Raw genomic sequence first — 15759 nt, forward strand, 5'->3', positions numbered from 1 at the left:
TATATATCAACATAGCCGCCAACATGTGAAAAGAGATCTTCTGCTCAGATGAGACCAATATTGACTTTGTGACTTAACACTGTGCGACAGAAAACTGCATGTCAATCTGGACAAATCATCAACAAAGTGAAATCTGGTGGTGGCAGCATTATGCTGTAGAAATTCATTTCTTCATTTAGATTAAAGGTTAAAGTTGATGAAGAGGTTGATGAAGCATTTAGAGGTCTGAGAGACTTAAGACTGACTGGAGTTTCAGCTTCCAGCACGACAATCACCCTAAACCAGTGGTGTCCAAAGATTTTTCCATTTTTTTTCCAATTAAAAATGCTAACTGCTTAGCAATAAATAAAGCTGCAATATTTTAATAAAAAAAAAAAGTAGAAAAAAAAATCTTCGGTTAAAAAAAAGGGGTCTCAGATGTTTGCTTTAATAAAGAAAGATGTTCAGTTTCTTAACGTTTTGGGTCAGATGTTTTCTACTTTGTTGGTCCAGGAAATGTTTTCATTCAAAAAAACAAGAAGTTTCTCAGAGAGCCGTTGCTGCTGTATTTAGCTGAATGTTGATGAATCCATTTTGGAGTAAAAAGTTATTGAATGTGTGCGAATGATCTGAAATGACTAAATAAAAAGAGCAAAGAAAGAAAAAGCGCTGTTTTCCCATCTTTGTTGGATCCATTTGCTGGAGGACCAAATTTGTGCCGTTCTTCAATGGCGGTAAAGATCCACACAGATTATTTCATGTACTACAAACATACAGCCAAAACTGCAAAGGAAGAGTTAGAATTAAAGCATATTTATGAGTCAAAGTCCAGATCTAAATTTAATGCAGAATCTGTGATAAAAATATATGTATATATATATTTAAGTTAACAAAAGATTTCTATCTGCTCTGGAGCTCGATAGTTATGAGAGAACATCAGCCTGTAGATATGCGACGCTGGTAGAGACACGCCTGGAGGGCCTGACATGAGGCCAGAATATTTAGGCAGTTAGAATAAGGAATATAATTAGGCCCAGTGCTTGTTGAACCAGAGATATTGTAATCAAATTAGCTGACCCTGAACATTACTTCACAGAGATAATCCTAATGGGTTTGTGAGGCTGAGAATCTTGTGTTCAGCTTTATGCTGAAAACATTCATATGAAAAGGTGAACCCACTGAGAGTTAATGACAGAGTAAGTCATGGAAAATAATAATGACTTCAACAAAAGGCTGTAGCGAAGCTCAGAGATGGACCACAGCGTTAACCTGATAGGATCAAATATGCTCAGAAGCGTCACCTCCTCTCACTTGGAGCATCTGAATGTGGGGTGATATTAGCTATGTTTCCATCTAATTGTCATGCAAATTTTGAGGGAATTTTGAAAATGTTTCAAAAAGATGCTGTAAATTAGGCATGTTACCCTCTACTGGCTTGAATCTACGCACACCGTAATATCATCAGAGGTCGACTCTGCACATGGCTGTAATAGACAGGAAGTAGAGGTTGCTAGCATGGAGCGCATAAGTTTGCCACTGTACTTTTTGCAATTATAGTATTTTTTTCTCACTAATTTTATCACCGCAAAATAAAACAAATAGATCAGACTGAGGGATGTAGACAGCCAGTGAAAAGCTTTTGCAACTGAATGCGCTGAAACCCTGCTCACTATAAATGTTTGTTTTTTTTCTCCCAACATAAAGGGACAGGTTAATTAGTAAACCACTTTCTCTGTTAGTAGAGCTTAAGTTCTAGAGTCATGCTATTTAATTTGAGTAAACAGAGAGCAATGGTATGTTAGATCAGTGTGCATTGCAAATGAATTCAACCTTTGAATTTAAAGGTTCTTGCACATTGTCACATTCCACTCACATAGTTTAAAGAATTGTGTGGGTTAGACCCACAGTCCTGTGTCAGCAGGAAGAATCCACCTGTTGGGGTTCAATCAAGGAACAGGACAGATCAGAACAGGTTTGGTCCTACAACAATTTCTACAAAACTGCAAATAAAACATGACATAGGAATCCTGTTCTGTGTCAAGACTTGAAATGTTCTATTCCCAGATCTTCTCCATCCAATCAGACTGAACTTCAGCTATTTTGGAAAGAGAAGTAGACAAAAAAAAAAAAAAGTTTCAAAAGTATTGCCTAAGGGTTATGAACACAAGTGCACACCACACTTTTCAGATTTTTGGTTTTCCAAATGCAAAACGTTTAGAAAACTACTTCCCATTGTTCTTTGGCTTATGCACAGATATGTTTTTTTTTTTTTTACTATAAAAGAGTCAAAATGTGACAGAAGAGTGTGAAAACTTTGTCACTTTTTCCTCACATCCAGTAGAATCAGCTTAAATCAGGAATGTATATTTGACTGAAAAGAAACGGACAGCAGATTTACTGTTGCATTCAAGTGCAATCTGTAAACTTAGAAATAGATACACCCACACACACAAAAAAACAAAGTTGGTTATCAAAACAAATTAGTCTTTCACTTTTTCTTTTTCCTAAATGAAACAAATACATTTCCCTCTCCAAGTTTCTACTGAAACAAGCTTCTTCTCAAACTGAGCCCCTAACCGGGACCACTTCTTGCTAGCAGGAGGATGTTCGTTCACTTCCTGCTCCAGGTTCGGCCCCATCAGGGACTTCAGGAGCCTGTTGTTTTCCCCTCACCACTGCCTGCTATTCATGACCGTTTCCTGCCTCCATTCAGACTGCCCAGTATTTTTCAGGACACACCTGCAGGGCATTCGAAGGCGAGCGCCGAACTTTTATTGTCCCATTGTCTGCTGACACTGAATCACGGCCTGCAATTAAAACGACAGACAAGATACCAGAGAACTGCCCTGAACCACAAACTCGCGCTGGGTCTGGGTGCGCAAATGGAACCGTTTGTCATGTTTTACTCCCTCATGCCCCAACCAGGGAGGAACAAGCGGCCCTGAGGTTGTTGCCCATGTCAGCTCATGGGATTGTTTTGGCAACACCGCTGAGAATCAAACTCCGGCTCCAAGCAGGAGAGAGCCTGCGTTCACGCATCACACACACACACACACACACAGGGTGTGTGAAAGTCACCACCCTGCCTCTTGACGCACACACATATACTCACCCGAAGCAACTCTGGCTGAAGGAGATACACCATACAGGTAGCCAGACACCTTGGACAAAAAGTTTTAAATATCCCTGCTGTCTCTGTTGGTGACAAATCTAAAGCATTTATTTATTTACTTCCCAGGTTCCTTATTGGAAAACCATCTGAGTGATTTGCACTAATCCCCTGCAGAGAAACAGAAACTGCTACATTTTCTCCACTAGAACCTTTCTTGCAGAGGGTCAGAGCCTCCATTGCAAATCTTGACAAAATATGAATTTTGTCAAGATAAAGAATAAACTTGTTCAGGCAACAAGTCATTAAACAATCATGGCAGCAAAGGATGTAAATAGTTACATGAAATATATTCATAGTTTAGCCATCGCGCATCCATCAGCCAGGAGAAAACATCTGGGCATCTTAATATGGCGTTGGAGCGGAGTATGCAGCGTTTTGGGGAAGTTGTAGTTGGTGATTTTACAGAAGAGCGGTGGCTTCTACACTTTCGAATGACGCAAAACTTTGTATGAACTGTTAGATACTACGAGAGCTCTAGTAGAACCAGCTGCACATTGTCCGATTTGTCCCAATTTCTGCTCTGGAGGACCAAAAATGCGTGTTCAGCACAGCCATCAGGGAAAGCATAGGAGTTGAATGCAGGCGCTGGAGCCAGAGGGACGGTGAGCCAACGTTGGAGCAGATATAAGGGGATTATTCCCCCATGGGAGACATAATCATGTGTAACACACTTGTTTTAAATCCAGTGGAAAACAAACAGGTGTTTGAGCCTTAAATCCCAGCCCGCTCCTGGCTCACACAGAGCTCCAGAAACACCGAGCTGTCAGTCATTTGCTGCTTGCTTCTTCACATCTGCTCACACCAGAACCGCAGCCCGTGTGTGAGCGGAAGGGGAGCTCAGTGCAAACTGGGCTTTCTGCTGAGAAACACACTTAGTGCTCATTCAGCGGATGAAAACAAAATCTGGTTTAGTTGTCAAAACTCACTCTGAGCGCTCTATGAAAGTCACCTTGAAAGAAATCAACACAACGTTCGCACTCCTGAGCCATAATTTGAGTTATTTTAAGGAATTTCCCACTTTTTTCATTTGGGGAATTGGAGAAATAAAATAAAATAAAAATAAAATAAAATAAAAAATAAAAAAGCATGAAAAAAAATGAAGAAAAAAAAAACACTTACCCGAGAGCCCCAGGAGAAAGGAGAGCAAAGTAAGTTTCCTTGAAGTAGAGCAGGTCTCCATGATCCTCTGTCCTGGTGTCCCTCAGCTGGTCTCAGAGGATCTCTGCTTCACCTCAGGCTCCGCGGCTCCTCGCGCAGACACGTAAGGGACACTTGGGGTGAGGACGACGGGAAGCCGTCGGATGTCTCCACAGCGGGGATTCTAAAGGAGGGACGGACCGGAGAAAAGTCAAGTCAATCCTGGACCCACACCTCCGACACTGACTGTCCTTCGCGACTCTTGTTCTCCCTCCTCTTTACGCACTCTTCCCGGTAAATCCCTCCTTCCGGCTGCTCGAGCGAGAACAACTCTGCAAGTTGTCATTCAGTCCCTTCCTGGGAGGGAGGGCTGGGGGGTGAGGTTGGGGTGGGGAGCCGGAGAGACCCGGTCCGGAGGAAAAGAGCCGATATACCTTTGCGAGTCAGTCGTACTGCTAGCCTGAGTGTCCAAAACGCTTTCCACATTAGCCCTTCAAAATAAAGCAGCTCTATTATAAAGAGTCACTACAAGCCGAGGATTAAATGAGATGCTTTTATTTTGTCAGCAAAAATGATCAACATCCGTCCTTCTGGTCCAAACCTAGCTAAAATTGACGAGTCGCACCTGTTCTGTGGTTCAGCGCCAAGAACAGGTGTAACAGATACCGTCAACCACAGGAGGACAGAGCAGCCAAAGTAGGAGTAAAAGGACAGCAGAGCCATAAAAAAGTATTTGGTAAGTAAACTTAAGTTCTGAAAAACTGATCATAACATCTGATTTAATTGGTCATGGGACTCGAATAAAATTTTTAATCGAGTTAATTGTACGGTAATTAATCACCATGTATAGACAAAACAAGCAACCTTTTCAGTTCAAAAACCGTGGTCGCTGCTAAATTCTCGAATCAATATGAGCTCAGCAACAAAGATATTTAGTGTTTTTAATCTATTATTTGGGTTATTCAACAGTCTGAGTAGTGCAAAGTGTTTCCTACATATTTTTAGATACAAAGGCTCCTGCGAAAGTGTTTGTATGTAAAAAAAAACAACAAAAAAAAAAACAGAATGAAATGCAATTAAACTGAGTTCTCTTTTTTAGACGTTAAAATGTATGTAATTAGTTAATTGAAATTACCCAGTGCTGACCGTAGATTTAATATTTTTAAAATATCGTCAGACAAAAACGTAAAATTATGTGAAAATTCAGGCATCTTAAAGACTTCATTTTTAAGAATAATAAGAATTTCAAACAAGTAATTACAGAATAATTTCAGGCAGAAGAAACACTTTTCCAAATCAAATGTTTTCAACATGAAACTTATTGAATTAAAACTTACAGTTTAGTGTGAACATGTTAGAATACACCAAATACATGGTGTTTGTTTTTGATGGCTCAGCAGACAGAAAATAATATCAGAACCAGCTTGTGTACACACAGAAAGTCGCACTTTAACGTAAATCGTAGGCTTATGTTTGAGTCTGATTCATTTTTGGTTAAAACGTGTTTGTTTGAAGCTTTTTTCTACTACAGATATAGCATTTTATTTCCCTGCTGACATGCTTCGACCCAAACTGGTCACTGAAAAGAAGAAGAATTTGCTCGTACTGAAATTCTAGACAGGCATATTTACACGCTACTCATCTAGTTTAAATGCCATGGCACAAGCTTTTTAAACTCTAAGCCTATTTTCCAAAACCTCACAACTAAATCCTGATCCTCTCCTCTCATCTCTCCTTGAAAATGTCCACTTCCTGTTCCATCATGTGTGAAGAGGTTTAGGCTTAAAGCAAAGCAAACAGACTGGACTCGGCTTGACGTGAATTCCCAAGGTGAGCTCACCATCCCGATAGAAAAATATGGACTGACCTGTGCTCGGCCAAGTGGTCAGTCCTCCTTATTTCATTTTCTGGGGTTACTCTGTTGCCTCAGCAACAATGCTGAGGCTAACACAGGTGGACTGCTCATTTATGCGAGGTCAACAAGGGTTATGCCGTGATTAAATCCAAAGTAGCAGAGTCCAGTTCATGTGGGAATGAGATTCGGTTGTATTGTTGCCAACGGCCTCGGTGCTTCTTTCTAAATTGGAAATTTTCAGAAGCAGAAGCCGGAAGAACGTGCCTGTTGATTTGAGAAGGCATTTTTCAACCAAAGATGCAACATTAATATATGTAACTGAACCGATATTGAAAAAAATTCTATATCGGTCTGCAGTGGTAAGATCGGTGACGATGTTCCCGATCCATAAGAGCAGATCCATTCAGTTTAGTTCTATGCTTTGTACTCTGAGCAACGTCAGGCTTTATTATGTATTGTTTTTTTATATTTAGAATTTCTAGTTGCACTTTCTGAACCATCTGGAAGAAGATTTGTTGAAGTTTTTTTTTTTTTTTTTTTCCAGGTTTGACTATTGTTTTTGTCGGCTTCAATTTCTTTATTATTTGCTTTACATTGACCGTTGTACTCCAATTGCACTGATGAACAATTTAAAGATAGTTTTGTTGTTTTTACATGTTTTATCAAGCTCGTGAAGCTATTGGTGAAATCAAGAGCCTAATGATGCAGAGTTATCAAATACATTTATTATTCAATACATTTAAGTCTGTTAAAAAAAAAGAAGAAACTTTTTTAGTCAGTACAGTACTGTTATTTTGTATCAGCCAATATGAAACTTCATATATATGTATCGGTATTGGAAGTGAAAAAGAATGGTTCTGTGCATCCCAAGTTTCAACAGGACCTGATAACGGAATAAACATACAAATGGAATAACACATATTTGACTCAGAACCAATCTAGGCCTCAGAAAGATGGTCTGCATAAGAAATAGAGGAACAGCAACATGGAGTTCCAATATTTTGACTAAACTACTACAGTCTACATAGCTTGGAATGAGGGCCAGCACTTCATGGGGCTCCAAGCAGAATTTTATTTGGGTACTTCCAGCTAAGATCACAAAATGTGGCAGATGCAGCAGAAAGGGGGAAAAACAGCCTTCGAATAACATAACTTTCATAATATGCTTGTACTTTTACTCTTTTATTCTACGACAGACACACCTAATACTGTTCCATAAAGTTTTCTATTCTGGGCAGTAGAGGGAAACCTTTTGGACTGGATTCACCGTTAACATGCAGTCTTGACGTTGTACGTTCTCACCAGTTCCTACAAGATGAGTATCAGACTACTGTAGTGAACCGTTTGCAGGTTCTGTTGGGCCTTTATGTTGCTGTTAAACGGTCTGGACCAAGAAACTTCCGCAACAGCTACACAGGGCCATCTCCTGGCCAAAAGGAGGAATGACATCTTGAGTTTTACCTTTCCATCAAAGTGAATTTAACAGTTGTGAAAACCATATTGTCATTTTCCTTCAGATAAATAGTTATGCACTACGTACTTTGTGTCACACAAAGTCTCAATAAAACACAGTTAGTTGTGTGGTAGTGTTGTGACTAAACCTGGGAGCCTCCTCTCATGTTGTCACAATGTAGTCCTCTCACCACTGCAGACAGGGAACCCTCTGTATTCGCAGCCTTTTGTTGAGAAGCTATCAGTCGACTGATCCCAGTTCAGATTCTTGAATGTTCTGGTTCACATTTTAGGTCACACAACAGATTCATCTGTTAAATAACAGAGGCTGCTGCTATAAGCAGTTAATCACATGATAAATTAAAATGATAAATTGATCATTTCCATTCTGATGAATATTTTTTGAAGAGTAATTTTGTCTAGAGATTTCATAATTAATTTTCTTTACCATTTCAGTTGTGTGTGTGTTCCCCCCCTCCCCCCGTTTTTTGGATCGTTGTGTTTCATTTTGGATATTTAAAACACCTTCCAGTTCCAGTGTTAAACTTTAATTTTGTAAAGAACACTTATTGTTCTTTGAGAAGGTGAACTTGCACAATTATGCCACTATCAGTACATTACTTGCAAATAATCGCCAAAAACAACATTTATGTTAATCACGATAACTTATCGTCCAGCAAAACGTATCGTGACAAGCCAAAAAATATCACACTGGTTACTTTTAGTATGTGGCTAACCACAGAGAGTTCTCCATTTATTGTTCTTCAAACATGTAAACAGACAACATGGTGACTTAGAAACAAGCACATACAGTACATGGCATTAAATCAATGAGGTAAAAATATCATTTTTCTTGATATCTTTGATGTCCCAAACAAATAAGTTTCACAAAAGCCGGAATGCTCAAGAACACCGATGTTCTCAAATATATATTATATAAGCTATATGGTATTTCACATTACATAGATTCATATGGACACGCCACATTTTGCTGTGTGCCGCAGTCACTTCCTGGCACATTCATTGCACGTAACCTGCAGATCCTCTTCAAGGGTTCGGCTTGATCATCGGCCCCGACTGAGCCGCAGCGCTGTCGGGTCGGCTTCTGAACGCAGCAGACGTTTCCTGTTGTCTGCATTTGAAATGTTACATTGTTACATCACCAACCAGCCAGTGGCCGCAGCAAGGGGTGCTCCAAACTAGTTATTTCAGAACCAGAACCGGGTTTTTTTTTTTTTTTTTCCCTATGGGTCTGAGTTGCTGCAAACTAAGCTGTGAACAAATCCCAGCAGGTTCATGTGCATCAGAGCAACAAGAAATGATGCAGGAGAGGATTTAGCTGTTCCCTAATGGATGCGAGTTCTGACCCAACAGCGCCTCCACGTGGGCAGGCAGGCAGGCAGGCTTCGTTTTGGATTTAAATGTTCTTTTAATTTCTGCCCACTTCTTCAAGAGATCAATCTGAACTACTTGAACTAGTTTAACCATTTTATGGTTCCAGAGATCACTATTATGTTTATCTACTATAGAGTCAATACAATCTCAGGATTTTACAATTTAATCTATCAGATTACTAATATTCTAAATAGATAAAATAGTTTCAATATATATATATATATATTATTCCTGGTGGAGTGCTCATGTTTAATTGGTTTATTAGGAATGTAGGAAACATCTCAACCAGCTTCATCCACAGTTGCAAGTTGCAGCTGTGGATGCGCAGTTTTACTACTACTGCACTGTTTTAGTCATTTTGTGTTTAATATAAGGAGTGTATCGATTGCATTTTCTGGCCGATCTCCGATATTTAAAATGCCTGACCTGCCAATTCTGGCAATTTTTTTTGCGTGAAGTCACTAAATATACGTCAGATTTCTTGGTGCACCTCTATTTAATACTCCCTTTGACAACTTATATTATTTTTTAATGGTTGATTTGGGGTCTAATGTACAAATTGGGATGCAAAACTCACCCAGTAGATCTACGGGTGCACCGATGGATCCTCCCCCATTTCCTTCATTTTGAGAGATCTGTGATTGGCTGATAACTATATGTGAAGCTGATCTTATCTAAAAGTCTAAAACTCAACCACTGTCCTCTGTTGCTCAGGTCAGCTCATATCTGCACGTTCACAGTTAACAGTGACCCCATTGATGCCAACTCAGACACCTTCTTGCTATATTTCAGACAAAAAACACTGGCTTTGGCCTAAAAACCAATAAAAAGTCTTATCGAAAAGGTAAAACTTTTTAAGAGATCGGTGATCGGCCAGAAAACTGCAGTGAGTAGACTCCTAAATGGAACGATTGTGAAACACAAAACATCTAATTAAATGAGTTTAAATGTGACATGTGACCGTTTTATCATTATTTACCTCCTTAATTTATTATAACGACACTGATTTACAATAGCTTAGCACATGGAAATGGAATGACTAGTGTACAGATAAAGAACGGGGCTGTGATTTGTTAAATGGGTGAACTGATCATTTTGTGATTCAGATGTTTGCAGCCAGGCTGCATAACGATCCGTCAGAGACACTTCATTAGGAAGTTGTTTTGTTTTAAATTATTATTAATATTATCATTTATTCTCTCTCAGGGAACAGATTGGTTATTGGAATCCTGGCCTGTAACAAGTTATCAGTTATCGTCGTAAACATCGAACGTCTTAATCTGAGCTGGACATTGTCTTGGAAAAACAATGAATCCTGCTTCATCGTCCGGACCTACAGTCGGCTCACGCCATCCGGCCGCGGAGTCACGGTTCTGTAGTTTGTGTGGAAGCATCTCTTGCTGCTAAACCCGCCACATGTGCAAAACATAAGGCATGACTCTACCCACAGATGCTCTGTGGACTCAAACCAACAGTCCAAGTGAAGGCAGTTTCTGAATACATCCAGCTGTGGTCCCTCACTGCTTGGTTTGCTACATCCTACTGAGGTAGACAGATGCATACTGCAGCGTAACCCCTACCCGCACACGCGCGCGCGCGCACACACACACACACACACACACACACACCTCCAGCCCTGCTCTCCCTGATCGGACATGTCACGTAAAACCTAACAAGCAGCTGGAGAATCCTAGTGCACAATATTCAATAGTAAGCGTCGTCAGTGCTGCAGATCATACTGAGGCAGGAACTGTTGTTCGTTTAGAAACTCTGTCAGCTCGAACACTTGAACTCTGATGAAACTCTGCATCGAAACTGAAGGATTTTAGTATTCTGAATAACTTCATGAGCTTATTACGGTGGGGCAGCTTTTAACTGGTGACGCGTACATAAATACATCTCTCAGCGACAAATGAACTTTACATGTCAAACGCTTGTTTTCATGACAGCCAGAGGCAAAAAGAATTAACCTTTTCTTTAATTTTTTTTTTAAGCTGCTTAACCAGAAGAGCAGCATGATGCTGCCACCACCAGAGCTGCAGAGTCATCTGTAAAACCGTCGGGGTGGTGGTTACGACGTTTCCTTGTTGTTGAACCTTAGGGAGTAACCGACGGCCGTTTCCAAGCATTCCACCAGGGAGCCCGCCGAGAGGAAGTCCAGCTCCACCTCGATGAATTTCACGTAAACGGCGCAGCGCTGCGGCGAGTCTCTGTCGTGCTGATCCGTCCTGGCGCCGCCGTTCTCCTGCAGGAAGCGGGTCACGCCGGACGGCTCCCCGTAGGCGCAGTGCTTCCCGGGTCCCTGAAAGTGCTGGGAGAGGCACTGCTGGATGGTCCTGTCCTCGGCGACGCCCAGGTAGCAGTAAGTGACGGCAGGCCCAGTCCTGACGCCGCGCTCCGACCCATTTGCCGCCTCCCGCTGGGGCGAGCTTCTGTCGTTCTCCTCCTCATTGTTGGTCTGAGGAGGCGGCGTGCAGGCGGCGTCGCAGGCTGGCAGCGCCTCGCAGCCGATGGCGTACAGGCCGTGCGTCTTGGGGACGAAACCGGGCAGGAGGTAGTGGGACAAGCCTTTGCTGCTCGCCAGCGGCGGCCGTGACACGGGGATCCAGTCCACCTCCATGTGGAGCTCCAGGCAGCGCGCCTCGCTGATGGTGATGTCCAGGAACTTGTAGTAGACGTTCTTCCAGTTCATCTTCTGGACCTTGGTCATGATGACCCGGCCCTCGGGCTTCTCCGGGTTGAAGTACTCCCGGAGCCGCTTGCCCAGCGGCACCTGCGAGCTGATCTCGGCGTAGTGATAGCGTACGTCGTCGCGCCAGCGCGTGTTGTAGCCCACGCCAAAGATGGCCAGCTTGTTGGACAGGTGCAGCCGGGAGAACTCGGTCCACGTCTGGAAATGCTCCCAGTTTAGCTGCACCGACTCCAGGATGCGGATCACCGTCTGCATCGTCTCCCTTTTCCTGCACACAGTCACAGAACCAGTAGTAACTGCCTGATTTAGAAATAAGTGGTTATAATGAGAGGAAATTACACACGGCTAAACTTTATTACCCAGTTAGGGCATTTACTTTTGGGGTACTGAAGTAAAGGGGGGCTGAATATAAACATTCTGAGATTTTTTATTTTATTTTATTTGAGAAATATTTAGAAATCCAATTTATTCTCTTCCAGTGTGTGCTCCTCTTTCACTTAAAATTAGAGGGTGCACCGATTGCAGTTTTCCAGATACCCATTTTTTTGTCTTAAAAGTTGCTCAGTATCAGGGCTGCACCGATATGAAACTTTGTGCCAGTATCCAGTTTTAATATTGCTTTTATGACGCTGCCGACTTCACCCCTGCTTCTCTGCTTTAGGTTAAAAAATTGCTAATATCGGCCAATACCGATGTTACTGCCGCTATGATATGCATTCCTACTAAATATAACAACAAAGCTGCTAAGATGGCAACAGCGAGGTGAATTTTGTTAATTACGCAGGTGCAGACGGGACTCGGTGGGCGGGTCCGTCTGTCAGGAAGCAGATCAGATCGGCTTCACATCCAAGCTGCCGATCTTCCAAAATTACGGAAATCAGTTCCGCTTCATCAATACATAGAAGTTTGAGGTCACATCATGACAAATTGTGAAAAAAGTTAAAAATATCTTTGTATTTTCAAGAGGTGGGAATACTTTTGGAACGCTGTAGTTTGGCTGATGAGCGGATTTTAAAAATTGTAAGAAAACATAAGTGCTGCTACTATGAGTGCACAGAAGTGAACACTGAACCTGGAACAGTTTGGTTGAAGAATCCAGTGAAAAAATCTAATACCCAGATTCTGAGTGAAGAGATATATGGAAATTTATGACTTTATGATTTACTAAAGTAAAAAAAAAAACAAAAAAAAAACAGGCTTTATTCAAAAAAAAAAAAAAAAAAAAAAAAAAAAAACTTACTGGGTTAATTCAGACAATTCTGCTTGAATCTGTAGAGCTCTGCTTTTAGGCACCTGTAGGTCTTCTAAACCAGAGGAAAAATGTGGGATTAAAAATAAATAATGAGATTATTAATATCATCCAACCCATTTTGTCACAATGACTTTTTCATAAATACAAACGGATCTCACCGGTGTCCATGTCTCCCTCCTGGAAGGCCGAGTCCAGCACCTGGTTGCACCAGTCCTCCTGGGAGAAGTCCTCCAGCGTGCTGCCGTCAGACTCCATCTCCTGATACAACCCGCTGCTGTTGATCAGCACCGGGGCACAGCTCTGAGAGTCCCAGCCTCCCTGACCGAACACCTTCTCCAGCTGCTCCAAGGTGTAGCTGCTCTTTCTCTTCCCGATCCCATGCTCCTTCACTCGGCTGTAGCAGCGCCTAAGTGTCTGTTTGGGACGGAGGAGCAGTGAGGATTTTAGTTTTCAAAGGACACATTACTCACCCAGCTGACTGGGGATAGATCTATGTAGCTGTATGAATGAAAGCATAAAATAGTAAGTATCTTCTTTGTAACAAAGCTTGAAGCAAGAGATAGAAAAACTCTATCTAGCAACCATTATGCACTTATAAAGTGTCTGACGTTGCTCTGATGGCTTATCTGGGCCTAAATATCTAAAGATTTATTTATATAATACAAGATAAAGCAACACTTTATATTTCCCAGTTTATGATACATTACCAAAAACAACAACAGATTTTAAGGAGGTGTTCTGTGATGAAAGATGTCCCCAGTGTGACACGGCTCTAAGCTGTCAGCGGACCCAGTTTGGTGTCATGGTAACAGGTTGGAGTCGTGACAGTGACATCTTGCTGTCATGGTTCCCTTACCTTCATCCTCTCCCTGCACTGGGACGGGGTTCTCTCGTACCCCAGGTCCGACAGCGCTCTGGAAACTCGCTCGTACATGGCAGGACCGGGCGGCTTCCCGGAGAACACGGTGCCCGCGACCTCCAGCTGCTGCATCCGCGCCTCCGTGAGCCTCTCGTTGCCCCACACCGCGATGAGGGCGTTTGTCTCGGACGGCGTCCATGACATCCCCCGGCAGGCGGTGAAGCTGTTAGAGGAGGATGAGGCCGCCGTCCGCCCCGCGGTTCCAGAACCCACGTTCAGAGGCGAGAAGCGGTTCGGTGTCGAAGGATTGGAGTGGTATTGGATGCTGTCGCTCAAGTCCTCGGACTCGGGAGATGGCACCTCGGTTTTCGGTATCTTTAATGGTGTCGTTATCTCCGGAGAGGGCTCCGCGTTACTGGACGCCGCCATGTTGCTCCTGTTGCTAAGGGGAGGGGGCGGGAAGAAGATGTTACGTTAGAGGGGCTCGGAGAAAATGACGAGGATGTGAACAAGGACACATTGTGGGTCAAAATCTTCATATTTTCAGAATTTTTAATTTAAAACATAAATTCAATAGAAGATTTAAAAAGCCCAATAAAACACACAGTTGAAACCAGATATTTAAAGTGTATAAAAAGACACAAATAATGCTTCTCACGGTCTGACATTGAAATCATACAAAATTCTGTTTGGTTTATGTAATTTAGGATGATAGTATTATTAACGTATATCTAAGAACATTTGCTAAATACATTTCCAGAATAATGACAGAGTAAACGCAATACGATTACTGTGTCATGAATTGTATGGTGGTTGAGGTGAGGAGAGGAGAGGACGCAGGAACCCAGGAAAGATGAAGATGAATGAATTTAATGATGACTTCCAAACAACAGGGAACAGCACGAGGCACATCTCACTCAGGGAAACAGGCAAAACATGATATAGGACAAGGATCCGACGAGAGACAAAGACAACAGGTGGGTTTAAATACACATGGGGTAATCAAGGGAATGAGACACACCTGGGAAACAATCAACGGGTAAGACGCAGAGACAGACTCACAGGGAACAGGACTACACAGAAAAAGAACTCAAAAATAAACACACAGAAACACGGATCATGACATACTATGCCTTTAAAACAGGGGTGCCCAAACTTTTTCAGAGCAAGATCTACTTTTTCTCTCACCAGCCGCCTGAGATCTACCTCATGACACAAAGACATAAAAATTGCAAATTAAACTCTATTGACTTATTTTATATGCAAATATACATAAGTTATAGCAGAAATAATAAAGTGACAGAAAACCTAATGCAGTTCCTTCCTCAGTGACATTCTGACACTGGGAGCAGGTTACTGGTTTCTCAGTCAGAAGCTGGTTGCAAACCAGCAGGTGTCAGTCAGTCATGGTAGATCTGAAATTTGGTTTGATGACCTCAATATGAGAAACTAATCAAAGAGCCCAGAAAAGGTAAAGGCAAATCTTCGGAAATTGGGATATAATTAATTTAATTTCACATAATTGTCGCTGTAGAATTAGTTAAAACTCAATGAAATATATTTGTCCAATTTGATGTTTGTTGTGACGTATGCTCACAAACGAACGAGGTAATTAGTCCAAGTTTATTGTTTATTGAAAGTTCAGAAACTACAGCAGGTGTAATGAGCCACAGCAAAGGTAAACAAAGGTAAAACAACCCGAACAGACGATCAAATCAAAACCACTCCTACCTTTTTACTTTGTCTCTTTGTAGTTTAAGCACACCTGTTGCCGTGGCAACCGCCTGCGCCCGCAAGCCGAGCAGAGATTACATTAAAAACACAACATTCAGTCCGTTACAATATCATGTTTCCAGGCTTGATATTTATTTCTCGATTATTAATAAGCCTCTCATGAACACAGCGGTGGTTGAGTAGCTAATTTAAACTCCTGCTCTGCTCTCAGTCGGTCTCGGAGTCGCTTTTT

The 15759-nt window shown here is 41.8% G+C and overlaps 1 protein-coding gene and 1 long non-coding RNA gene across 2 annotated transcripts in view; both read right to left on the bottom strand.

Annotated features, from left to right (window-relative positions):
• The window catches only part of LOC106937027 (uncharacterized), an 11575-nt gene extending 6854 nt beyond the window's left edge, over positions 1 to 4721 (bottom strand). The window contains exon 1 of the long non-coding RNA XR_001422289.1: positions 4265 to 4721. This is a non-coding gene — a long non-coding RNA (uncharacterized LOC106937027). The remainder of the gene's footprint in view (positions 1 to 4264) is intronic.
• Positions 4722 to 8838: 4117 nt separating this feature from the next.
• msantd2 (Myb/SANT DNA binding domain containing 2) lies at positions 8839 to 14750 on the bottom strand. The gene is made up of 5 exons (XM_015018323.1): positions 14585 to 14750; positions 13791 to 14235; positions 13093 to 13348; positions 12923 to 12986; positions 8839 to 11950 (listed from the first exon to the last, which is right to left on the bottom strand). The coding sequence occupies exons 1-5, from the start codon at positions 14590 to 14592 to the stop codon at positions 11062 to 11064; spliced, it is 1662 nt and encodes a 553-aa protein (XP_014873809.1). The 5' UTR covers positions 14593 to 14750; the 3' UTR covers positions 8839 to 11061.
• Between the last annotated feature and the right edge of the window lie 1009 nt (positions 14751 to 15759).

This window comes from Poecilia latipinna, unplaced genomic scaffold, assembly GCF_001443285.1.
Source record: "Poecilia latipinna isolate Pla-1442-1.1 unplaced genomic scaffold, P_latipinna-1.0 Scaffold2265, whole genome shotgun sequence".
Lineage (NCBI taxonomy): Eukaryota > Metazoa > Chordata > Actinopteri > Cyprinodontiformes > Poeciliidae > Poecilia > Poecilia latipinna.